Here is a 26,436-nt window from a genome sequence, read left to right as displayed (position 1 = left end):
GCACACACAAAACAGGGGGGAACTGGGATTGATAGTGGACGAGCCACTCTATCCCAGCTACACAATGTCTGTCTGACATCTTATCGGCTTCATACTTGGTATGCGTATTGTTAAGGGCCCACGAAAGTGCAGTGTCAATTTGGGGCGATTGGATACTTGATACTATTAATTAACTTTGACAAACAGAGACCAAGGCTCTGTAGCAGTGGCTGCTGTGGTTCATCATCCCAAGTGAGATTGTCCAAAACAAAAACTGAACGAATGCGTTCATGACAATGGCAACGACAAGTGATTCTCCAGTTCGGGGTTCTGCGTACTGAGTGGAACTTCACCAAACTTTCAATAAACAGGTGAACAGCTCTTTTTGCAGGATCAGTGGAGCAGCTTCAAGGTTCTGTGGACTGAGTCCTGCTGCAGCTCATTTATACTGCACTTCATTTTTACAGTCTCAGAAAGAAAAGCTGCAACCAGCATCACCACAGGCCAAACAGGCAGGTTTAAAACTGCACAGGTTAAGATAAATACAATAAACCACACTGTGATCTCACAGCAAATCATATTCTTGTTATACTTTGATAAATACTCAAAATCTATGTAGTGCAGTTTCAAAACAATGCTAAAAAATGGCAATACACAGCAGAACAGAAGTTAAAGTAGTTTTCAAGTAGTTTTCAATGTGTAACACATTTCATAGCAACAAACCCAAGGTTGACCGTAGTGTTTATGTAAAAAAATATTGAAAGTTAAAGGGTTGAGGAAGAAAGAAACAAAGAACAAAGATATATGTATATCTTTACTTATAAATTACAGGAACACAGTTTGTGCAGAAAAACATCACCTCCCCTTGAGTCCAGGTGACGGAGAGAGTGTTAGGAGAGGCGGAAGACATTAGAAAGCTGTGGCTGAATCTAATCCAGACAGAACCATATTAGTGTCCTGCTGGCAATCATGAATAATGTAGTGGAAAAATTTCCAGACCAATTAAAAAAAAAAATCTTTGTCTGTGCACATGTCAATTTTGTCTCAGGGCCAGTGTAGAAGACCTCACTTCACTATCCTCAGCGACACATTGTGGCAAATTGGAAGGGGAAAAAAAAGAAAAGAGGATGTGAATGAAACTAATTAACCTCATAGATGTGTTTCTAGAACAGAATGGCAATAATTCAGTGAGTGAGATATCTGAAGGTCACAATTATCCACCAGCCAATCGGCAGCCATATTTTTGTCTTGTCAGACTTTCTACAGAAGGGCCTTTTACGATTATAGTCAAAAGGGGTATTCAAACTACTCCCTGTCACTGGGGACCGGTGTGAACACAGACACAGCATGTTCCCGAGAACACGCAGCGAAGAATTTGGCATCAAAGCCAATCAGCAAAGAGGAGAAAGGATATGTGTGGTGCTGTCACACCGCGCTAATGTGTTTGGCTCTGCATCACAAAACCTGTTGTGAGCCCGGGGAGCACCATCCGTCATTAGGAATCGGATGTGGGCAAAATATCAATGCATTCAGACGTCCCTTACTGTAGCATGGCGTCATCAGTATAAAGAAATATGTTTGTGAGAATAGATAGCACATCTAATATATATAAAATGTGGAAATGTATAGACTGAAGTGATAGATAGACAAATAGATTCATAATAAATTAATTTAAATAAAACTAAAAACCTACCCACTCCTATCATAAAATACAAAAAATAATTAAAAATACAATAAAAAAAGATTACGGTAATAATTTGAAATGGCACACAAATACTTGAAGAAATACTATAAGAAAAAGGAAATATACATAGTAGTATATAGTAGCCTACACTTAACAACTAAATAAGCACCCTACACAAATGAGTATAAAACATTATATTATGTTAGTAACTTTATTTTAATTGAGAATATAGAGATGTTGAATATCCCTTGTACGTTTGAAGGTCTTCTGCACAATTGAGGTTACCAACTACCAGTAGGTGTTAGTGGCCACCGGCGGGTGTTTTGGGCTTGTAATCAACGATACAGGCCGAGGAGTTGATCATTCTCTCCATGTTCTCAACTTTTGTGACAGGAACGTCAGCTACTGTAAGTGGCCACATCAGTCTGGGTAAAAGGCTAAACTGTAAACACCAGAGCTTTAGCTTGCCAGGAAGCAGGGACTGGTCGATGTTCTTAAGACCTCTGTTGACATCCTGCTTCAGTTGCTGGACCTGCTCGCAGTCTTCAAGGCTTGCATCTTAGCATCGTAACATCATATAAGGCTTTATGTTGGGTTCTTAGACACTGTTGGAATGGGTTTTCCATTAATGCAGAACCTATGGTCTGATCTCACCTTTGCTTATTGAGATGCTTCTTGATTTTGATGGATTGATCCTCATTCTGGCCCATGTGATGTTGTCTTCAAGTTTCCCTAGCAACCAACTTTTGTCACTCACCACCTACTACCCATTTTGAGCCTCTAATAATCACCTCTGATGCCATATTGAAAAAATAGCTGTACACATTGGATGAGGCATGCAATTTGGTGCAGTATCTGACCCCTGCAGATGAAATGCTCTATTTGCATTATGAACGTTTCTGCTCAGTTCTTGTTTTAAATATTCGCCTGCTTGAGTGTATCTGATTGTCCTGATTATGAGAGCTGTGGTGCTGTGTTGTATTTCTGGCTGCATCCGGCCAGCCTCCTGCATCTTCTGCCAACATGACTATACAACCGCTCTGAATTAATCAACTCTTCAAGATGCTCCAGTACTTGAGGAGCAGCCGAACCACCACTCATATAACCTTGTGGTAGTTAATGAATGCATTCAGTTTGTATAATTTAAAGTGGTGTAACCAGTGTTGTGTGACTTGTGATTTGATGAAAAGACCCCGACCATGAATGGCCATGTCTGTTTATTCTGACAAAAAGAGCCATATAACAAAATACTCTGCTTAGTTGTGTACATAATTGGAGCCCCCAACAGACATGCATTTGCAACTCTGAAATAATAAATAATTATTGATGAATTATTAATGAAATTGTTGTCCGAGTCAGTTGCGAACATACTCTGGAGTTTCTACTGCCAGTCCCCTAATACAAACACTATAATGTGTGAGTGAGATCATGTTAGAACACAGCAGGAGATTAAACAGAGGATTCATTCAAGTGTGAGTGTGTTGACAATGTATCTAACACGTGATGGACACAAAACTAAAAAATAAATAAAATAAATAATACAAATATCTCAGCCATACACAGGAGACACAGACGAAGATGTCAACTCGGAAAGAAGAGATTTGAGAGCTTTTCTTTTTGATACAGGCTGATGCTGGTGTTGATTTGCTGTGAACAAAAACATGTGAGAGGAATTTATGTTACGTCCTGCCTCCTGCATGTTGTGCCACACCTCAACTGAACATGCTGAAGATTTTCCTGTTGGTGTGAACCAGACAATCTCCTGTTGCGTGCTTCGTATGTGAAAGGCAAACTCTGGACAAAAGTAACAATTTCTGGAGTTCAAGTTCAAAACATTTAAACAACAGAAATATGTTCACATACTACACAGTAACTTTAAGCTATAGGCTCTCGCTCTGACATTTGCATTCTTACAGCCCCTCTGGAGAATGTCCAGAGGTTCTCCTGAGTTCAGTTTGTGGTCTGAAAGCAGCTTATCAGAAGATTCAAGGGATAAGAACGGACCCAGTGTTCCCTCCTGACCTCATCATTTGAACTCACAAATAACCACAAGTTACACCTACCTCTCTTACTTGAGCACCCCCACTAACAAACCTTCTCTCTCCTCCATTAGCACCCTTGACTGACACATATCTGACCCCTGGATTCAATTTCACACTCAATACAACAGGAACATTTCATACAACACAGGGATAGACAAAGTTTTGGTCAGAGCAGTCAAATCCGTTTTTAGGGTGATTTCTGTCTATAGCTCAGAAGCAGAAACAATGCTGACAATATGATTGAGACATGTACCCTACATTGATTCATCCATTATGTACGAAATATTACCAATTGATTATTAAAGAGAACTTTTATAGATTAATGTTTCTATACTATTACCCCAGACTTTAAGAGAAAATTAATCCTGAGTGATTTTTAAGGGGATGTGCTCATCGTGGTACAAATGACTCAGTCAATATTATATAAGGATCTTAAAGTACAAGGGGAAGAGCTTGGCGCTTTCAGTTATGAATGCGAGCAGGCCAAAACTCCACTACTTGTGTAATTGTATTGAATTGCAATGCAGGTGATGAAGGGCAGTAAATGTAATTCCTCCAACACTATTGACATATCTTACATATTGTACTCTGCAATTACGTTTTGTCCCCACCCACTCATCACCCCTTTTGAGAACACTACCTCCTGCGTTGATGTGGAAAAAAAATGAGGCTGCCTGAGAAAGCAGACTGTATCAAGTTCTTGTCGGCTTCTGTTGGAATCTAAGTTGGTCATATTAGTGTCTGAAAAGTAAAATATAGTTGGAATGTAATTTTGTATACCTTCACCAATCCAGTACTCAATCACAGGCTTCTACTGGCCTATGCAATACATCAATTCATGAAAAGATGCCATAATATCAATAATTAACTTTTTTCATAGAAATATCAACCACATATTTTGAATAATATGTTCCCTTGTTCAAAATCAAATGCATGTTGTTTTGTGGGGATCCTTACCCTGTGCTACATTTTCCTGTTGTAAACGCATCTGACCCAGAGAATCTCCAGTTCCTGGTGTTTGCCTTTCACATACAGTATGTATAATGATACAACTGATACACCAGACCCGATTGTGGAACTTTCTCTGGTCCTTATATTGGATCAAATTAGTTTGCATCATTAGTCTTAACAATCTTTCCAAAATGAAAGTGAAAGTAGAAAAGCAACTAGAAAAGATCTTGTGTGTCTCATTTGCAGTGTGCATGAATAAAGCGTAAGTAATGAGATTAGAAGGGAACTTCTTCAGAATCAATATCAAACCTTTCATAAAAGGTACAAAGATTTAGTAAAAAAATATTGGCAATTGATTAACTCCACAACATTTAATAATCCATCATTTGTGCTCATATCTATTGCTACTATTTCTCTTTGAATGGGAGTCTAATGATGTGGACACACAAATCTCTGTGGGGGCGGTTTTCAGGGCTGTAGCAACAATGTGTCCTTTCATTCAAATAAATTAACTGACCTAGCTGCCTTGATTACCCATCAAATGGTGGATACTGGAACACTTTTGTTTCCACTAATTAAAAACCTACTAAATGATCCATTTTAAAGCAAGTAAATGAAAATGCACAACGGATGATTAAATTGTAATGTCCTCCATAATTACACATGGATTGAGATAAGGAATTAGATATTGATATGATTAACATTTTCAGCTGCACAGACCTTCATAAGGAGGAGTTGCAGCAGAAAGCAGTATACATGTATACTGGACGTTACCATATTGTGAAATAAGTGAAAGCTTATGTAAAAGTAAAGCTAATTCCATTCAAATGCCCCCCAGTTACTTATATTATGCAGTATTTAAACTACGTTGCACAGTTTCAAATACAATTCATGTCATAAATTTAAAGGATTAAGTTTAAATTCAGTCAGATTATTTCACTTCTTCAATGACAATTACGCTCTCTTAATAAATTAAATATGTCAAACAAAAACTCTGCAGAAAAATCAATTGAGAGACGAAAGTAGATGATGGTTTCGGTCTCACTAACATAATGAGTGTTATGTGTAGCCTACATCTTTAAGACCACAACCCCTTTATTTATCTCCACCAACACCTTGGCTCAGTTTCATAAACTTCACATTAGTAAGAGTAGCTGCAGGCTGCACTTTGTTGGTTAGATGTTGGAGTAGCCTTTACATGTATATGTAAGTTATTCAGTTTAATTGGCAACATCACCTACACATACCATGTCAATGCAGTTTTAAAAAAGAACATTGACTGAAAACATTGACTAATGAGACTGTTTATTAAGAAACCTTCAAAGATGAAGGAGACCTACATACAGTATGTTGACAGACCCTTTACGTCTCCTCTCTAATTGGATGAAATGAATTAGTGACCTGCTTTGATGTTAACACATGGGGACAGAGACTCATAAACGTATAACTGAGAATACCCTGTATCATTGGCGTGCTCTTTCATTATTTTTCTTTCTTTCTTTCATGTGTTGTCAAGCTCTACATTAGTTTTTGTTCATTCAAGCCAGACAGGGGCAGTGAATGAAATGGGAGAGCATAGAGAAAAGAAAGATCAGCTGGAAGGACCTATGGGGTATGGAAGCAAGCAGGATTAGCTTCCTGCTTAGAGCAACCTATGACGTCCTTCCCTCACCCAAAACACCTACAGCAGTGGCTGGACGAAGATCCATCCTGCCCACTATGCTCAGCTCCAGCTCCCTCAGGCACATCCTCACTGGTTGTAAAATAAGTCTCTCCCAAGGTAGGTATACGTGGAGACACAACCAGGTCCTCAAATGCCTTCAACACATTGTTTAATTCAGTCTAGTGGAGGTTTAAAGGTCCAGTGTGTAAGATTTAGGTGAAAGGGATCTATTCCCTGACATTGTATGTAAAATAATCCTTGTGATGTTTTCACATTATTTTTAATACTAAGACAAGAAGATGATGGGACATCACCCATTAAATAAAAACTGACTCTATAAACATAAATCAAATCTTGAATATATAAAATATGGATAGAAAGGTTAAAGGGGATGTTTCGTGCTTTCTTGTTTTAAAGTTGATTATATCGTTTTTTTACGTTTTGCAAAGTTAGAAAATCCAAAGCCTGTGCTACAGGGAAAACACTGAAGCTGGAATTTTTTTGCAATTACCCAAATCGCTTCTTCTACAATAGTACTATTCTAAATGAGTGCTGTATTAAATTAGAGCTAAATATACAAACAGATTGTGTTCATTAATCTCCTGTATATCTGATAGTTTTGGGAAGCTGAAATAATATTTATATACTGAAGAGATGACACAGATATTTTGTACTTGCTCGTCTCAGATCTCTGTTTGCACAGATTGTAGCTGTATTTTTCCCCATGATAATATAAATCGTTGTGGGCTCCCCACAGCTATAACTTCCTTGTTTTGCGGACAAACCACAAAACCCTCAACATGTAATGTGTCATCAACCATCTATAATAAACCTTTTAAACAACGGTGTTTAAATGTCTCAGTGGAGATCCAGCTGTCACAGTTAAACATATAAAACACTGACTCCTTTATGTTACACGCATTATGTAAACGCACTATTATGTCACTGAAACATATTAATATCAATATCATCATCATCATTATCATCATCATCATCCAATGTTGATTTAAAGGATGTGTCATGAAACTATAAGTAATGATGAATAGGCTAAATTAAATAATAATCTGTCTACTCAAATATTTGTTTTTACAGCCAAACACATAAAACCTTTTAAATTCCTGTGAGACTGAATGATCCCCTCTTTGTTTTCAGCTGTCTCAATGACATGTTTCTTACTGATGTCACTGCTGCTTTTAGCCGAGTAGAGATGCTTCACGTCGAGGCCACAACAACGCGGCACTTGCTCAGACTTGTCGGCAGGTCTTAGAACAGCCCGAGGAGCAGATCATGAACGACTGCACGGAGCAGGGATTGGGTGTCACAAAAGGTGACTCAAAGAGAGGCTGCTTCAGGTAAAGAAAATCCCTGTCACTTAGTGCAGACGTTACTTAATCTTCACACGCCCAGATTCAAGACGCAGCTGAACAATGGTAAAGATATCTTGTTCTTCACACGTCTTTTCATAGGAAGAACCGGGGAACTACCAGAAGTGTTACGGTATGGATGAATGAGCACAGTCTGTACATTACCATCACGCACACTGTAAAATAGTATCATGACTGCTTCAACAGTTTCCTGTTAATTTTCTTATGATTAATTTGGAAGACAGGCTTCTATATTTGCTATTGCAATAACATCACATAAAAAATACTACTTTTGATTTCATCACTCAGTTTCACAATTATGATGTTCTGGCAATGAAGATTTCATCTCCTGACTCACAATCATATACATACGAGACAAAATAATGGACAAGAAAAGAAAAAGGTACTTCACATATATTGTTGACATTCAAATTAACTTCATAGACAAATTTGACTGCTGATGAAAAAAGAAAAACAGAAGTGTACGGCAGAAACAGATTCAGGTTACTTTATAATTCATTAATAACCTTTATGAATGTGGACAAGGCTATTTCTCTCATCTCTCCAGAGTCATTGTCTTCACTGATCAAGTGCACCCTGAAGCTTAAGTTCTTTAGATGAGAACATAATTTTTACTCTTTTGGATTGTTAATGCGAAGCTACCAGCTAGGTTAGCATAGCATAAAGGGTGTTAACAGTCTTTGTCTGTTGTTCTAAGCTGATAAAACCAGCTTCTGTAGCGGTAGCTGTAGCCGTAGTGTATAGATATACTATACTGTTTGGTAAAAAAGACAAAAATCATCTTTCCCAACTTTCTCAAGATGTCAAACTGTGTTTTCCTTGAAGCAACATGATGTAACTCTTGCTGAACCACAGCGCCCTCCGCAGCCACGCGATGTGATTAATTCTGTTGATTTTCATGTAGAGAAAAAACAAAGCTCTGACTGCATAGTCTCACTTACTGAACTGAAACACAACTAAACTCTGTTTAGAATTTATCAAATTTTAAATTTCCTCACTGGATATTGGAAATAAAGGCTTTTAAAATTATTTTAATTTAGTCTTTTTATGTAATCTACAGTTCAGAAATACTTTTAAACTTGCTGATTCTGACAATTTAAGCTGCAACTGTCAGTCAGTAGGCTATACGCACTTCCAGGAAATCTTACTCACTCAGTTACACAGTGCAAGAGTTGGTGTTAAGGGTCAGAAGTGGTAATGAAAGAGAACCATTCTCCCGATTCCAAGTCAGGGTACTAAAAAACAAATTTTCAAGCTGCTACTTTAGGGTTACTTACTGGTTTCTCAAAACAGCAACTTAGGGATGGAAAACTGTTTCATTTCCAGGTGTAGAGTGATGTATCTGTGTTACAGCCAGTGGAGGCACAGGTTCACTTCACTTCGCCAAATGTTGTTTAGAGCCTCTGGATACTTGACATGCATTTCTGAACAGACCTGAGAAATGCCATAGGGCTGATTGAAGAGATTTAGTGAAGATGGACGATATCCAAGACTCAAAAGTTTCTCCACCACTGTGGGGTTAAAACATTCCCTCTGTTATGATGCTGCCTCACAGGGATTGTTTGTGTCGGATTAACACTTCTGAAGCAGGAACATTTGACTCTGAAAACTCAGTTTTATATATATATATATATATATATAGAAACACATGATATCTTCAGGATATTCATGTCTATGCTTGCAGCAGCTCTGCTTTCAATATCAATCTGGTTCAAATAAAGCATTGTTCTACCTTTAGAGCTACAGGTAAATATTTTTTTCTCATACTCAGAATAAAAAGCACTGAAAAGCCAAGGTCCACTGATGAGATTTGAATTGTGCTACGGCAGAAAGAATAGCAGCCTTTAAAAAGGAGGGCAAACATTCATAACAGTGCACGCAGAAGTGTGATGAATTTGTACAGTCTGAGCATGAGGAGTGCAAATGTTTGCCATATGCATATATACTTTCGAACAGAAGACCCTCAAACATACTGTATGTGCTGCAAACACTGTGACACCTGAGAAACAGACTTCAATAAGTCTTGGGTGTTTTTAGTTAAATTGGTTTTGTGCCTTCATGGGAAGCTGCAAATTAGAATCATAGGACCATAGAATCAGGACCATACAAAAAGATTGGAAGACGTGTCCCCACTTCCTCCGGTTGTTCAAACGTTTGGCTAAAATATTTTGTATATGGGTTGAGTCATATCGAGCTTTTGACGCAATTTTCGAGTCAGAGTCTGAACAGTAGTGATCGAGGCGTGGAGCCACAGTATATCATTTTTGTGTGTAATTATGTAAAAGCCATTGAAAAACGCAAACTGATGATGTTGATGCAACAAATTATCCTGTTTGTGTTTCTAGCTGGTTTAGTTCTGGTAAGGTGACTTAAGTTGAAGCAGAATTTCCTCCTGAGAAACAGATGTTACATAATGAGCCAGTTACTCAAGGAGTCAGTCAGAACTCACCAGAAGAATGCCAGATGTCACCAACATGAGCACATGACTGCACAAGTTACATTCAGGCCTTTGACACACTAATACAGCTGCGTCCCTGTCACAGTTATTTGAATTGTTCCGTCTTGATATTTCAGGCACATGTGAGATAAAATGGAGAGTAATGATCCTTGGCTTATTAAAGTTTATTTGGATCAGTGGACTTCCTTTCTTTGTGGAACTTCTGCTAACACAAGTGCTTTGATTAAAATGGCCACATACACCTCTTTTTTCCTATGATACAATTTGTGAAGAAAGAAAAGTAGGTGTGTGAACACTAATGTAAAATTTTGCATTATTATCTCGGTTGGTGTTAACACAGCACTGAACAGAAAAGTTTGATGAGGCCTGGTGCCTTTAACCCTGGAGTGTTCATCAAAGCCAGTTTATGTCTGTCACTATCTTGATTTTTCCATCGGTGTGAACCTTGTCCCTGGGCAGGGAGGGGGAGTGGCTCCAAGTCTCAAACAGGTTTATGGCTGCCTGTGAGCTAGTTTCATTTGCATGTCAAAACTGGAATCCACACCCTCCACCTGCAGACTGCTTATCATGCCGAGACACCTCCTTGTCTTTGTCTCTTCCAGCTGGCACACAATAGCTTCTCTGAATACTGAGGACTGGGTGAACGTACATAAAGTCTAAGAGGGATATTCGGAGGAAAAAAACAAGAGGATTTTCACAAAGTTCAGAATCTACATGTAAGTTGCTGTTGTTCAGTAAAAATTAATGGCGTTGTTAGTTGCTCACGGTGCATTTGAAGCCTCAGAGAGAAGCAGCAGCTCTGTAGGAAAACAACAAAAAAGCTGTTTGAAATGAATTCTCTGAACAGCAGGAAGTTTGTGATGAGATGTGTAAATAAATGTGCTGTTTGTGGAAGGTTATGGTGTACGACGCAGGTTATGATTACTAAGATGACGCGAAACATTAAAAAACATTTACCTGTTTTAATGATACATAAATATAGCCTACTTCACTAAAAGCTGTTCAGTGTTTCTTTTACAGTTTTCTTTTACAAGTACATCCAGAACTCTAAGTATGTTTGACACCTCAGAGATGAATTTATGTTAAGTGTTAGGCTCTTAGCAGTGAAAGAAACATTTTATGCATAATAGCATGAAAGAAACTCTCCTGAAAAAAAAGATTCACACACTCTCTCATCATCAAAGACCTCAAAAATCCCAGTTCCCTTGTTTCAACACCTGTTAGTGTCTAACTGCCAGGGACGCTCTGCTTTATTCAGCAAGTATTAAGAGATGTAACATCTCTTCATTATACTTGGATGAGGGTATTTTATTGAAAATAAGTGAAATAAAATATCGAAACAAGTTCTTTCCCCCTATAAGGTTTTCAACTGTCATTAGACTATATACTGTACATATTCAGTGACAGATTCAATTAGGGGCGTTCAGGCTACATTTTACCTGTCTTTTTTGGAGTGAGTGCATGTTTTGAAAGTTTAACTAAACTCCCACTTTATTCCATAGTAATGCAGTTACTGAAATACAAGCTGTGTAGTCGTTCACTAACATCACATTTATTTTTACTGGTTTTATTTTACCCCATTTCAACTCAACCACCATTTAATCACGTGCTAATTGGGAAGCAGTTCCGGAGAAACTTTAAATTAATTTGTTCACGTCTGTGCCATTTATCACCCCCATTCAGAGTTAATCACAATCAACACATTAAGAGCATTGTCAATATGCAGGCTCACAGATATTGAGACATGAGACACTGGTTCATTAAAGTCAGCCTTTTATTAACTTATCTTTACTCTCTGTAATGTCTGTTTCAAAGAAACAGTTAGTTGGCTGATATTTTTGGGCATATACTTTAATTACCCTTTTGTTTAATCTGGATCTAGTGGTTATCATTTGGTATACTTGGTCTTCAAATACCTGTTAGTCATTTGGAAAGTGAATCTGGTTTGCTTTGTTTAGATAAGGATCACAATTGACCAATAACGATTGGGGTCATTTGAACATTGCTCAGAGCCATGTGTGTCTGGAGTGGGCTGTTTGTTTGGCCTGTGGTGATGCTGGTCACAGCTTTCTATCTGAAACTGAAAAAGTCATCTGCACTAATTCAGCTGTGGAAAGAAAAGACTGCTGGATCTTGAACCCTGAAGCCACAGAAGCAGCACAAAGAGCTATTCAACTCTTTATTCAAAGTTCTGTGAAACTCGACCAGAACTGTCTTTGCTGTCAGCATGAACGTGCACTTTGTCAAGAACGCACTTATATTCTTTTCAACAATGCCACTTACATTGATAAGTACGAGCCACTGAGTGTCTCAAAACACTGGTTGCCTGTTTATTCAAACTATTAATATTGAATGTACCGTGTGTCTATACACAACCAAATTTGACACTGAACTTCATCAGGCCTTTAGCAATTCACATGAAGTGCGAAGCTGATGAGATGAAAAGATATGCGTTCCACAGAAAGGGATTTCCGCAACTACTTACGGACACTAGAAATCTTTTATTAATTGCAGTATTAAGAATACCTTAGGCAATAACTATGCAAATGCGTGAACACAGTACCATGAAAACCGAAAGTCTTGAAAGTTATGTTACCCTACTATTATACTATAGACTTTTCCATGTACTAAGCTTAAAGATGAATACTTTTACTTAATCTTGGTATTACACTATATGACATTATATGTGCTACAATATGGCTTAACATCATTACCTTCCCATGCGGCTTGATGATATTGTCATGTATGACGTTACCGTTTACTTTGATTAATTTAGCTTTAAAAAATCCAGTCTTTAGGCCTTTTCCACTCTGATATAGTGTTTGATGTTTTTAAATCATGTCACTGGTTTCTATTTTCCATGACAGGTCTGCTGAAACAGTCTGGAGCAATGGAGGCTCCAGAATTTTCCATGCTGTCATCCTTGAGGGGAGAGTTTAAAGCAGAGGATTATATCCACCCCCACTACAAAGAGTCATATCGCCTGGCGATTGATCGCCTGGTGAGTGATGGCAGAGACAGTTACCAGGAGTTTCTCAAGGGAGAGCGTATCGGGAGCTTCCTGTCGGAGGATGAGCTCAGTTTTATCACGTCAAATGCAGAACAGCTTCCACCTCAAAAACACACGGAGGAAATCAATGAGCCATCGGACAGCCAATCATCATCAGGGACTTACTGGCCACTCCACTCGGATGTGGACACGCCGGATTTGGATTTAGGGTGGCCGGAGGTCATTCATGAAAAACTGCAGACAAATATTGATCTGCTCTTTCATCCACCAAGACAAAACAACCCCAGTATCAAAGACATGATCCGTAAGCAGCTTCAGGATGCAAGACAGGTAATCAACAATGTTCTGACATGCAGATGCACACAAACACATGCACATGCGTACACAAACATGTGTCTCCATGACTTTGGAGGACATTATTGTCTTACATTGATTTCCTAGAGACCTCCCCTTACCTATGTTACAACTTGCCTTACCCTAACCTTATCTTAAAACATCTCCTTCCATGATCTTTACCGGGGGTGCATGCAAACTCCAGACCCTGTCTGAACCCCGGTATCCGAAGGGGGAACATCCCATTCTAACTATCATACCACCGTCACCCATTTAAAACATATCTTCAACTCAAAATGAAATGATCTACATCATGCAAACTTGCTTTTTGTCCCCATAAGGAAGATAAGTGCCCATGATGTGTCTGTGTTAACACACCTGTCTGACATAATGCATTCCCTTTAGCCCCTTACCCTAACCGTATAACCATCACAACTAATTCCCTAGTCCCAACCCTAATTCTAACCTTAAGAGCAAGGCTTAAAAATAACAGGAAAGACGAGTACAAGTGTGCACACGAGTTTGCACAGCTATCCTTGCCAGAACATTGCAGTGACATTGTAGACAGCCAAACCAAAATCTTATCCCTATCCTAGACTATGACCAACTCATGCCTAACACTGAACTTAACCTAACCACACTTCACATCTTAACCCGGACCTCAGAAAATAAGTCAGGACAGGCCAAAATGGTCCTCACAAAGATGTAAGTGAAAGAATACACAGACTTTGTTGTGGTATGCTTACACTGTCGGAGTCAGACAAACTGACTCCGACGTACTTCATGTTTTTCTACCAAGTAAAATTGGAGAATGAGGCTTGTCTATGGTATGTTACCTGTACTTTAAACCCCGAGGCAGCTCCATGGATTTCTGTTGCTCTCAGCTTGCAGAGTAGAGGAGTGTCTGCCGGGGTTGATGAGGTCGAATTCTGGTTTTGCAACCTATCATTTTAAGAGTAAAGTGTGAGAACCACTTCTCAGACTGCGTCATTATGATTCATAAACTAGTTTTGTAGGTCAAAATGAGTTCTGCTGTTATTACATGTTGTGTTGTTCTGACTCAAATAAACCAACCTGGTGTGTAACAGGTCTGGACAGAAAAAGACTTAGTTTCTGTCTACAACTCACAAAGAGCCAACGAAACCCTCCTCCTTGTTTCCCAAAGTTACAACCAGTGCAGTATAAAACCATTTACTTTAAATATAGTTAAGCAGGTGAAATCTCTTGTATCTGACAAACAGCAACTTTGGAGGGAATATTCATTAAAATGTATGCATTGTTTGGACATTGCACAGATTGAGAATTACCCTTCTCATGGTTCATCTGAAGGATAGAAATCTTTTTAGACAAATGTACCACACAGGAAATGAAAAGAGGGAAAGGAATTAGTTGGACATTAGTTCATTAAAGAGCTCATTACTGCCACTGGAACACTGTATTATGTTGCGGCTTCATAACATTCAGTATTTTCAAAGTGCACATTATCATGATGAACTTTTACTGAAGTCTCATTAAGCCTGAAGGGAAATTACAGATTACAGAGAAAAACTTTGATCGTGTCCTTGATAACCCAAAATACTCTTCCCGGGATGACAGAAATATTTTATATTGTAGATACAAAAACTTTTACCTCATCCTTGAAATTTCAGAAACTCTTCCAGGAATACTACAACATGATTTGGGATCAATAACTAATGTGTTTATTACACATACCAAAACTTTTACCCTCCATTTGTCCTCTACACAAACATTACATTGACTGCTTTAACTGCATATTCTTAGACTGTCTTCCATTTACAACAACTCTAGTATTTTTTTGTGTCAGACTAATTTTGTCCACACTTGTTCATGAACTGTGACTTTATCTATTGTGGATCAAATCACAGGTTCCCCAGGTGTGAAGTGGTTAAATGTATTACAACCCCTCTGGTCTTAAGTGATCATGATTTATTCACCATGTCCTGCAGGTCATTGCCATTGTGATGGATGTGTTCACTGATGTCGACATATTCAAAGAAATTGTTGATGCCTCTGTGCGAGGAGTTGCAGTTTACGTGCTTCTGGATGATTTACATTTGAAATGTTTCCTCACAATGGCAGAAAATCACGATGTAAAAATTCAACAACTCAGGGTGAGTACTGTATGTGATTTAAAACATCCATGTGAGCATCTCTTGATTCTAACGTACATAACATTGAAAATGATATGTTTTTCGAGGTTGTTGCTTTGCTTTGAGGTGTTGTAAGAGAATGTACCCTCAGTTTTTTCTATATGTATATTTTGCATATGACTCTATATCTACATACAAACTGCATGCAAGCCAATGTCCATTCATATTTCACTGTTGTGGAAACAAAGTCTCATTATCAAAATCTGGTTTCTCCTGTTTATTGGGTGGAGTCATGCATACAACCGGTTGCAGCAGAAACCAACAAATGCAACATTCAAACTCTGCAGAATGTTGATTAACAATGCAACGCCTTTCTCAGCTGTTCTTCTGTTTGACTGACATTTATGAGCTTATTTTGTAAACTTCAACAGTGTAAATACAATTCTGACATTTTCCTTTCACTGCTCTGGTGACAGAACGTGAGGGTCCGCACTGTGAAAGGTCAGGATTACCTCTGTCGATCAGGAGCAAGATTTCATGGCGCAATGGAGCAGAAGTTTCTTTTAGTTGACTGCCACACAGCGATTTATGGCTCATACAGGTAAATAAGCATGGCTTCACATCAGAAAAGCTGTTAGGAGTAGTTAACAGCTGCCTTACAAGAAAAAAAGCCTCTATAAAATGGGGCAGCTTTAGTTTTTTCTTTCAGCATAAATGTAAAAATAGACTTTGCAAAAAAAATAAATCACCCAGAACCAGTGTTATTTTTTAAATATATTTTGTATTTTAGTCCCAAATGGATAAAAAATTAAATTAAATTGAATGTTTTTAAACAATGTTTTTTAAATTCAATATATTCACGTTTTTATGTTTGTTTACAGCTTTACTTGGTCATATGAGAAGATTCATCTGAGCATGGTACAGATCATCACAGGCCATCTGGTGAAGTTGTACGATGAGGAGTTTCGAACTCTCTACGCCCGGTCGACTGTGCCAGCTGAGCTTAGCCTCCCGGAGGGCTTGTTTCAACAAAACGGGTCATATGGACGACAGATTTTGCCAGCATCTCATTCTGGACAGAAAATTGAAAGGAGGGACATGCTAAGGCACACGCTGGACACAGTCTATCGGAAGACCTGTGAGAGGAAACTGGGCCTGAGAGACCTTGAGGAGAGGTTCTTAGAAGAGGAACCAAACAACCTGGGGCCATTGATTGAGAATGGGCTCGGTGCACAGAACCAGATGTCCCATTTGCAGTCTTCAGAGGCAATGAACCTCTTGAAAAGGCACAGCTATGCAGGGGAGAGACAAGATGTATATATGCCACAGAACATCGAGCCCAGGGCAAGCCACTGGAATATCTCCAGAGAAACAGGAAATGGAATAAACTATCCCAGGGACAATTATTTACAAGTGCCGCAGATATACAGAGGTCAAAACATTTATAATGACAGTGACAAACACATTCTGTCCATGCAGCAGAATATGCCAACACTGGAGAATACATCAAAGTCGTTCATGCGCACATTGCGGATCGAGTCTTACCTCAAAAACCCTGACGTCCCATTCGGAGACTCTTGTGACTATTTAGACCAGTTTGACGGACAAACGGTCAAAGCTGGTTCTTTCATGCAGGGACGAACCAGGTCTTCCTATGTTTTAAGGCCAACTATACCAGAGCACATGGAGCCAAACAGAGCAGCACCACACACTCCTCTGCACTACACATCTATGCAGTGGAATCCAACTGCAGCCTGTGAGAACAGAATAAATAATGACGAATTCATGATGAAGGGACAAAGTTCGCAGATTTTGGATGACAATCGCAATAATGCAAACTACGGTCCAGGAATGAACTCTTATCAATCTGCTTATGCCAGTTTAGGCCGAGCTAAAGGTGGACATATGATCACAAACCCTGACATCCTGACAGACAGTTGGCAGAAAAGGCATAGCCTTGCAGATCCGAGATCAAACACAGAGTACGCACATGAATCCTCAGGTCACATGTATGCAGCTTTTGCAAGGATGCCCATTAATAGGAGCACAGCAGGGATCAATTCTCAGAATGGTGCATATGTGTCAAATCTGAATGAAGATCAAAGGTCTGTCTCTCAATATGATGTCAAGAATATCACAGGTACAATGGGCCCTGGTACCCCCAAATGGCTGGAACCCCCGTGCAGGACTGTGTCTGCAGCAACTCTGGATGTGAAAAGCAGGGATTTGATGGCTATAGCCAACAGCAAGGGCTCTCAACCTTTACTCCAGAAGAGCTCCAAGAACATAAAATCAATGCTGAATATACCAGAGAAAAAAGAGGATTTAGTCAGGAATGTTGAAACGTTAAGTCTCAATTCAGGTGTAAGCACAGACACTTTAACAGCTGAGGATGAGGTGAAAAAATCTGATGGATATCAAAAAGTCCAAAGAAACACAAGTAGCCCAGTCAGATCCTCCTCAGAGCACCAAAGGAAGTGGCCAAAAGACAGACATCCAAACTCTTTGAAACCTGAGTTGACGACTAAGGAGTACCAACATTCACCGCAGGTCCCGACTCGCCCCGATACAACCAAACAGCAGAAATCCACTGTTCTGGACAGCCTTGATACAGACAGATGGACAAAAAATGGTGGGGCAGACAGTCGCCTGTATAGCAGGTTTGAGCCATTCTGCTCATTGGAAAAGAAACAATCTCCACATGGCTTTGGAAACACACGTTCCCAAGAGAAAACCAAAAGCCTTCCTAAAGCCGACGCAGCTGCCGAACACAGCCTCAACCGGGCTTCACGAGGACACCATGAAAATAAGCTGGGGAAGTTTTTTCATAGGGTGGGAAATCTCATACACAAGAACAAGTACTGACTGATGCATTTGCAGAACACATAATCGTCAATTATGACGAATGGGCACACTGGTAATATTTCTATTTCTATCATCGACTGGATATAAAGATGGACGACATGACAGCTCCCGAACAATGAAGCCAAATCATCGGTGGCTGGCTGCATTTTAGGTCATAAACCCACCTCCTCCATGTTATGAGAGATGAACAAAACTAAAAAGTCTATGTACAGATTAAGTAAAATTTTCTCAAAGATTTTCATTTCAAAGATCATTCTCATTACACTGTTTGTCCAAGTACTCATTTGTCAGATAAGTTTCTTTTTAAGTCTTTATTTGATAAAAACATGATAAAACATTATGATTGACAGCTGTGATTGGTCGAGCTCATGTATTAGCAGGACCTTCACTCTGGCTCCAAATTATGTCAAAAGCCCATGATCTGGGATATCAAAACGTAATTTTTGCACAACAGGAGGAAGTGAAGATGCATTGTCCATTCATAGTCTGTGATTTGTATTTATGCCCTTGATTTCTTTGTTTATTTAGCAAAATACTGTTTACACATCAACCTCTGCTTCTTTTACTTGTGCACTGATGAATACCAGTAAGAGGCGAACAGAGTATATTTTATATGAATACATGCTGTGGACTTATTATAGAACATTATCTCAAAACTCCTCTTTCATGCTATTTATTTTCCACTTGGGTCAATCAAGGTAATGAATTCAAACGCTGTCAAGGGATGCTTCGGATGCATTGACTCATAGCTGTGTGAATGTGTACACTGTGTATATCTGCACAATTTGTCACTGTGGGCATACCGATGTGCTGTTGTGTTTCATTAGAGGATTCTGACCGTTAAGGTTAAACTGTTGCATATGCCTTCAACACAAAATCTAACCAGGGCTCCACATGATGGAAAACATATCTGTACGTCATCACATCCTTGATATTTATGTGTTTGACAGAGGTTTTATGAATGCTATGGGGGTTGCAATAATTTTACAATGTCTAATAAAGTTTTGAACTGTTTATTTTTTCACATGCTTTATTGAAACTTTTAATGACTGGATTTGAAAACATACAGTGGTGACAGGGCCCAGCTGGAAGAAAATGTAAACCAGTCACTGAAGCTTTCCTCTTCAAGAGAAATCAAAGGTTTTGTTTTATGTTGTGAAAATTGTGTCTCACAGTCTAATTTTAACTGTCAACTTAATAAAAGAACTTGAGCATCTGGGGGATTGTTTCAAAAGCTGTTGCCGCTAAGTTACATCCTACAGAAAACATAAAAGACAAAATAATCTATATATTCAAGTTGGTTTGCATCAATAATGGTCGGACTTGGACTTTAACAATAACGCATTATGTGCACATAAGCATCGCTGACAGCTCACCATAAGTGAGAAACAATCCAAACAATTCCCCTCATTAAAAACTGAACCAACTACATTTTTGTTTTGGAATGAGGCAAAGTATAAAGCTAAAGACAATCTACAGAGAAAGGTTCAATTAAATACAAATTCATTACAAATAAAAAACTTACATTGATCATTTTTGTTTCCTGAAATGAGCACTCATGCAACAGCAGGTTGGCGAGGATAAATCAGGTCTACAGGCTCGTAAAGACAGCAGTCGACAGAAAAGTTACATCACAGCCGAGGGAGACCACAGTCGTGTTAGTTTGAGATGAGAGAGACCTGCGGTGAGGTAGAGTAGAACCTGGTGCGCCCCTAATAGACTGAACACTTAAAAATGTACTTAATAGATAGCACGCAACAGCTCATCTGATTGAACGGGTGCCTCATGCACAGAAGCTTGAGTTCTCATGCGGCAGCGGTAGATTGAGTTCCAACCATAGACTGTATATAAAGAACAGAGCTGATATCTGATGCTGATAAAATGTTGATGAAAATTATGGGTTATGTTCTGAGTTTCCGTCTGCTATATGACGGCAGGATGTCCGGGAGTCATGTAAATTACACACTTTGCAGTAGAGCTCAACAAAAAGTGAAAAAAAGAAAACCCGAAAGAAAATCTGCAACAAATTGGGAGCAATTTGCTGCTCTCTCTCTCTCTGTTCCGCTCTCTGTGGTGATTACACCAAAGTTAAGAAAAAGAAAATTAGCTGTTATCAGGAGTCACAGCTCCCTTGAGCTTATATAAGCAATGTTTTGACTCAACAAAGATCCTCTTGGCAACTGATTGTACGATTGTACAACACGGAGAGAAACATTTAATCTTTATGTTTTAAAACTTTAGAGTAAAGGTATACTCTAAAGGTCTAAAAGAAGCAAACATCCTCTTTTACCACATGAGTAAAACATTCGAAACATATATTGTTCTAATGTGTATGTATATATTGTTGTAATGTGAAAGGAATAATCATATAACTGATTTTACTATTTTGACACCATTGAACTAACGTAGAGTCAAAGGAAGCTGTGTGACAAAAATAATTTTCATGAATCAACACACTGTTGATTTATTTTCACCATTTCCTTTTCTCATTTATTTGAAAGGTTTTTATAGAATATTGTGTATGAAGAAAGAAATATATTTTTAGACCTTTTTTTATTTTCTGAGAGAGAAAAACTCTTGTGTATGTAATGTACTTTCATCTAAAGAGGATGGAGATGCATCCACTTGAAAAAACGGTAAGATATAATTTACAGCAGAGCACATTTCCTCAAGTTATCATTATTATTATTTTTTTCTTTCCTATATTATTATGGCATCAATGTATCTCTCTCTCTTGCTCTGTTTTCCACTGTATAATTTTACTTCATCCGGTCCTTTTCTATCCTATGACCCGCCCACCCCATATCCATTATGCTTTGTCAAAGACACAGATGGTATCTTCATTACAGTCATCCTTGCAAAAAGCAAGGAGACATCATTTCAGATATTATAAAAAACATGTTCATATCTTTTTTTGGGGGTAAACATAATCCATCTCCTAAATGTTAAATGTTAACCCTATAAGCAGCTTTCTCATTAAGTTTTTTCAGTTTGGCCAGTTGACCCTCACATAAACTTTTCCCTAAATCAGCAGCTCTATGGGAAAAATATTTGATCGTGAAACATTATTTAACATTGAACTTCACATAAAAACACATTTTATGTATAATTTCTTTACTTGTGGATTTTTATACGAACGTTTCGGAGATGCGCAGTCAAGTTTGTTGCCCAATGACAACAAAGGCATTGTAGTCTATTCTCCTTTGCTTAGTGCAGCCAATGAGCATGTTCGCTTGGTAAATGAATGTCAGAATTACAGCAAGGTAATAACATTATGCACAAGTGATTGCTGTGGAACTTAATTTCCAGGTGCAGAGGACTCCTGCAGCTGAACAATCCCTTCTGTAATCGCAGAGCAAGAATAAATGGAGCAGTCTCAATATTATGTGATGCAATGCAGCCACATCCTCCTCCTCTTCTCTGACAGCTACAGATCCTCTCGCTTTGATGAGGATCTGGAACTCGGTTAAAATATTTGACAGCGGAGTTCTTCGATACACCTGAAGCACATCTTTCATGTGGTCGGTTGATGCTGATTTTGACATTGCTGCGAGCATTTCCAGTGAGCCTCATTGAAATGCAGTGCACTTCCAACAATTGAATTCCACTCTAGGGGTGAATGGATGTTGCCTGATCGCGTTGCTGCTCTCCCCACATTAATGGAAGGGAAGGAAAGAAAAAATAAAACTTCCACTCTCGCAGTCCCTCTTCAGCTTCACTGTCCCCTGCCCACTATATATGTTTTGGTGAAATGTAGCAGACAGCTGTGTGTGTTTGTATCTTATTTGAGTTGAAGAAGTAGAAATTCACAATACAACCACATTCGAGAATATGTTTTAAATCTTAAAGACTATTTAAGCAAAAATAATCAAATTTATTCATAATATAAAAAGCAGTTTCTGTTGACTAATAAATACAGAGTGTTCTTCTAAAATAATTTCCTCTGCTCAGATTCTTCCCATTAAACATGAGCACAGATTTGCATCTTTCTGATGGTCTTCCTGACATTTTCGGTTTCTCCCAGACACTTGATCTAATATTTGACATTTTGCAGACAGCGCATTTGGAAGACGTCTTAGAAGAAGATATTACAGTTACAGATTAACACAGAGCTAAGTCAGAAAAAATAAATAAAAAAAGCTGCACAAGAAAGAAGCTAAAAGATAAATGAAAAATATCAACATATCACCAAAGATTAAATATCTCCATGCGTGACAATTCTTCTACAAACTAAACTGACATAATAAAAGTTTGAGTGGAAGTATAAACTGTGTCATAGCTCATGAGTCTCTGCTCCGTAGCTCTACTTACTGGTAATAGACCAAGATATGTTCTAGAGATGAATAATGGCTGTTCAGAAAATGTTAAACAATACTGTATAACCAAATGTCAAAAATGTGCAAGTAAACATGTTAGCAGCTACATTGCTAAATAACTGCTTCTCCATGAGACAGAACTAGAGTCAGATCATACAGCACGGCTGCATTCTTTTAATGTCACGGCTCCTCAGCTCTGAAACTCTCTGAGGCATATGGAATCAATGACATCTCTTAAATCAATGTCTTTTTTTTCATAAATTCTTTTATTAATCTAAGTACACCATTTGTATCTCCTGCATGTGTTTCATCATTCTATTGTTATTGTTTAGATTTAAAGTTTATTTCTGTATTATTTTATTACATCATCTCATTTACCTTAGTCCTGAAAAGTTTAGTTGCTGTGCCGTTATTATTATTATATGTTATTCTTATTATATGGCAATTGTCACACATACAGAAGATGTATGTTGGATTACAATAGACTGTGCTGTAGATAAATGATATCATATGTAAAGACATACATTTAGGCATCTGTTCCACTGTGGATTATGACTAATGACTAATGGCTGTTGTAATGGCTGCATGGGGAATGAAAGAATGATAATTTGTGTATGATTATATATTATTAGAATGGTTGAGCAGGCACAGGCAGGTTAAACTTTGAGTCAGAGATCAGTAGGTTAAATGCAGTTTTGTGTCAGTGTCTGTAGCGTGATTACAATCAAACATTACATTTTACTTGAAATGTATAATCTCTTGTAATTTCCTGTGTGGGAGGCTTTGTCTCCTCGCTGACAGAGGCCAGATGAAAAAGATGTGCTCATCGATGCAGTGAATATGTGCCAACAAAGGAGACTTTGGAGATCCGATGAGAATAAAATCAAAAAGGCAAACCACTGCTAAAGCATGATGCTGATCTAATTTCACATCTCACATTTTTTATAAACTTTTTTTGATCCAGACTCAAATCAATACTTTGCTGTTTTTCCTATTTCCACTCTGTCTCAGATTTGATGAGTTTTTCCAACCATGAAAATGGACCGCAGATATTTTATGATTCTTTGTCTTGGCAGATTAAGTCTGAATTGAACGAATTTATAAATTTCATGAAGGCAAATTTAAGTTTTTAGAAAGTTGTTAACAGTTGTTGACGTGCCGTATGGTTTCAGCTTCAAGTTTCATGGATACAGCTTCACATGTGTAGAAGAGCAATTTCTGTAAATAACCTCTGACACATATTATTGAGTGGATCTGTTGCAATCTGTCTGACTGCATCATTGATAATGTTTTAGACGTCAGTCGATTGATGGATTATTTTGCTGTTTAAAAAGTTTTCCAGAGTTTCATGTCCTCACTTCACATGATCTGAATTAGGACATTAATTGCTACTTACTTGTGATTATCCTTTAATCCTTGACTTCATGTGATTTACAAAGAAGATTCCCAAAGGCTGAATATTCAAAGCTATCTCTCAAAGAGCAGATTCTCAGTTTGCTCACAGGTTCTCATTATTTCAAGTGCAACAGCGAAAGCCAAATTAATTAGCTGGACGGCGTCCTGATACGAGGATAAGTATCAGACAGGGATTATGTGTTAAGATTCGTTGGAAGTCAATCATTTGAAAAGCGATATATCATAAAGTGCTCATTTCTGACAGCTTTTCTGTAGAACTTAAGATCGACTACGCCATCAAGCATTACTTTCTCTAACCTTAGTTAAACCTTCTTGTTAAAGCTGCCTTGTTTGCCATGAATACTTCTTGTACGATCAACAATCATAACAACTAAAGATTGTGTCTGAAACCCTGAACAGGGAAGAATAGAAAACCAGCTGATTGTCAACGGTAGTATACGAAAAACGGCTCAGTCCTGTCAATCTCCTTTGTCCACATGAAGATGACGAAGAAAATCAATACAAACAAAGAGAAAAGATTGGATTGGGTCTTACAGAAACTTGGGCGCAGTGTCATGGCAACTGTGTAGACTACTTTTAATACGCTGAAGAAGGCTTTAAATTGACATGTCATGTCTGAGAGCGGTCTCTTCGTTTTTCATGACACAATAATAATGAAGTAGAAAGATGATTTCACAGCAGCGTTGAAAACGATCTTCAGTTATTTCGCTGCCGAACATCTCTGTGAACACGGCGCATTTGTGTCTGTCATCTTTGTTTTGTTCGTTTCGTAATTAATATGTTTGGAGATATTTTCAATGTGAGTAGACTCTTCACTATGGGAGGACAGATCTGCAGGATCACAGTTATATGAGCCTACTCCGCTGACAATGACTCACATATATAAGCAGATATTTGATAGGAAACTCCAGTGACACAAACCTTACAGTTCTGGTGTCCTCTAGCGACTCTAGAGCTTCCACATGTATAAAGATGGATGACATGCCTGTTCCCCAAAAGTGAAGCCAAAGTGTCTTCATCACCTCCTGGTGGCTGCCTGCAGTGTAGGTGATAAATCCTGCCTCCTACTGACTTTTTTTAATGCTGTGAAAACATCTAATGTGGTTTATTTGCAATGATCCATGAGCAACGGGACAATATTCAGACCTAAAGAGTTCCCAACCTTTCAAAATAAAAGCTCTGTAACTCTGCTCGACATAAGGCACAGTAGCATTGCTAAAGAGGAGGTGATTCTATGAATGTTGTTGGCATGATGGAGATCAGCCCACACTTGTGAATGTCTGTGTCAGTCTGATATGGTGAAATAACAATAATTACAATAAAAAGATTATCAAAACGATCTGGCGGGACAATTAAAATCCGCTGCAAGCTGAAGGCACTACCCTGCCCCCACTGACTGCTGCAGAACACATCACCTGTTTATTCACTTTTTATCAATACTGAAGGTTTCACGTGTCCATGTTACACAACGCGAAATTTGCGTTCCAAATACAGATAGTTAGTATTAGAAGGTAGATAAAACAAGAGGAAGAATATTTGATGGGTCCAGCTTTTGTGGATGAAATGCATTCAATAAAAGAGACAAAGACTTGAAAATGACATTGTCAGGATCTGAATGAGCATGCGTGCCATTTTAATAACCTTGGCTGAGACAGGAAACTCACATTGCATAAATAATAGGAATGGTCTGATGGGGAAATGAGACACGTCCCACTTTACAATGGAGTAAATGACATCTGGAAAGAGGGAACACCTGCTGTCTCCTACTAATGACATTACCCTCAGACGTATTGAGGGAATTAAATACAGTGTGAAGCATTTAACTAACAATGAGAATAATAAGGACAAATCATATCTCAAGTTGCTTTAAGTTATGAATCACAACTCTGGAGAGACTTCAGCCTATCAACATCTTATTACTAAATAAGGATAAATAGGAAAAACCTGCCATAAAAGATCTTAAAATGGTAAACGATCAACGTAATATAATTAATATTTCTATAAAATATTTAAAATACAATTTTAAACATGATATATGATTGAGAGTTGCATCTGGATGTGAAGGTAAGTCAGACATAGAAAAACCATCACTCCAGCATATAAAACTATGCACGGATGAACAAAAACTCCTTTACCCCTTTGTGAATTGATCCATTTTGACCTCAGTTTTCTCCAATTTGTCTTTCTGCAAGTTTCCACCACTTTAGTCACCAGAGGCCACTT

At 38.3% G+C, this 26,436-nt stretch overlaps 1 protein-coding gene across 2 annotated transcripts; it reads left to right on the top strand.

Annotated features, from left to right (window-relative positions):
- The first annotated feature begins 7,706 nt into the window (after positions 1-7,706).
- Positions 7,707-19,495, top strand: fam83b (family with sequence similarity 83 member B). 2 transcript variants are annotated; one of them, XM_069539041.1, is made up of 5 exons: positions 7,707-7,816; positions 13,030-13,502; positions 15,473-15,637; positions 16,093-16,217; positions 16,498-19,495. In XM_069539041.1, the coding sequence occupies exons 2-5, from the start codon at positions 13,053-13,055 to the stop codon at positions 18,479-18,481; spliced, it is 2,724 nt and encodes a 907-aa protein (XP_069395142.1). In that variant the 5' UTR covers positions 7,707-7,816; positions 13,030-13,052; the 3' UTR covers positions 18,482-19,495. The 2 variants fall into 2 exon arrangements, with proteins under 2 accessions (XP_069395142.1, XP_019943724.2); XM_020088165.2 differs by lacking the exon at positions 7,707-7,816 and adding an exon at positions 10,741-10,878.
- The last annotated feature ends 6,941 nt before the right edge of the window (positions 19,496-26,436 follow it).

The sequence above is a fragment of the Paralichthys olivaceus genome, chromosome 14 (assembly GCF_024713975.1).
Source record: "Paralichthys olivaceus isolate ysfri-2021 chromosome 14, ASM2471397v2, whole genome shotgun sequence".
Lineage (NCBI taxonomy): Eukaryota > Metazoa > Chordata > Actinopteri > Pleuronectiformes > Paralichthyidae > Paralichthys > Paralichthys olivaceus.
The sequence above is the reverse complement of the archived record's forward strand: the minus strand, read 5'-3'. Positions and strand labels throughout refer to the sequence as shown.

Excerpts from the sequence above, each read along its gene's own strand:
- fam83b (XM_069539041.1), top strand. The coding sequence starts at position 13,053 with ATGGAGGCTCCAGAATTTTCCATGCTGTCATCCTTGAGGGGAGAGTTT. Across the intron at positions 15,638-16,092 it reads TAAAAATTCAACAACTCAGG|AACGTGAGGGTCCGCACTGT; the intron begins GTGAGTACTGTA and ends CTCTGGTGACAG. Across the intron at positions 16,218-16,497 it reads GCGATTTATGGCTCATACAG|CTTTACTTGGTCATATGAGA; the intron begins GTAAATAAGCAT and ends GTTTGTTTACAG.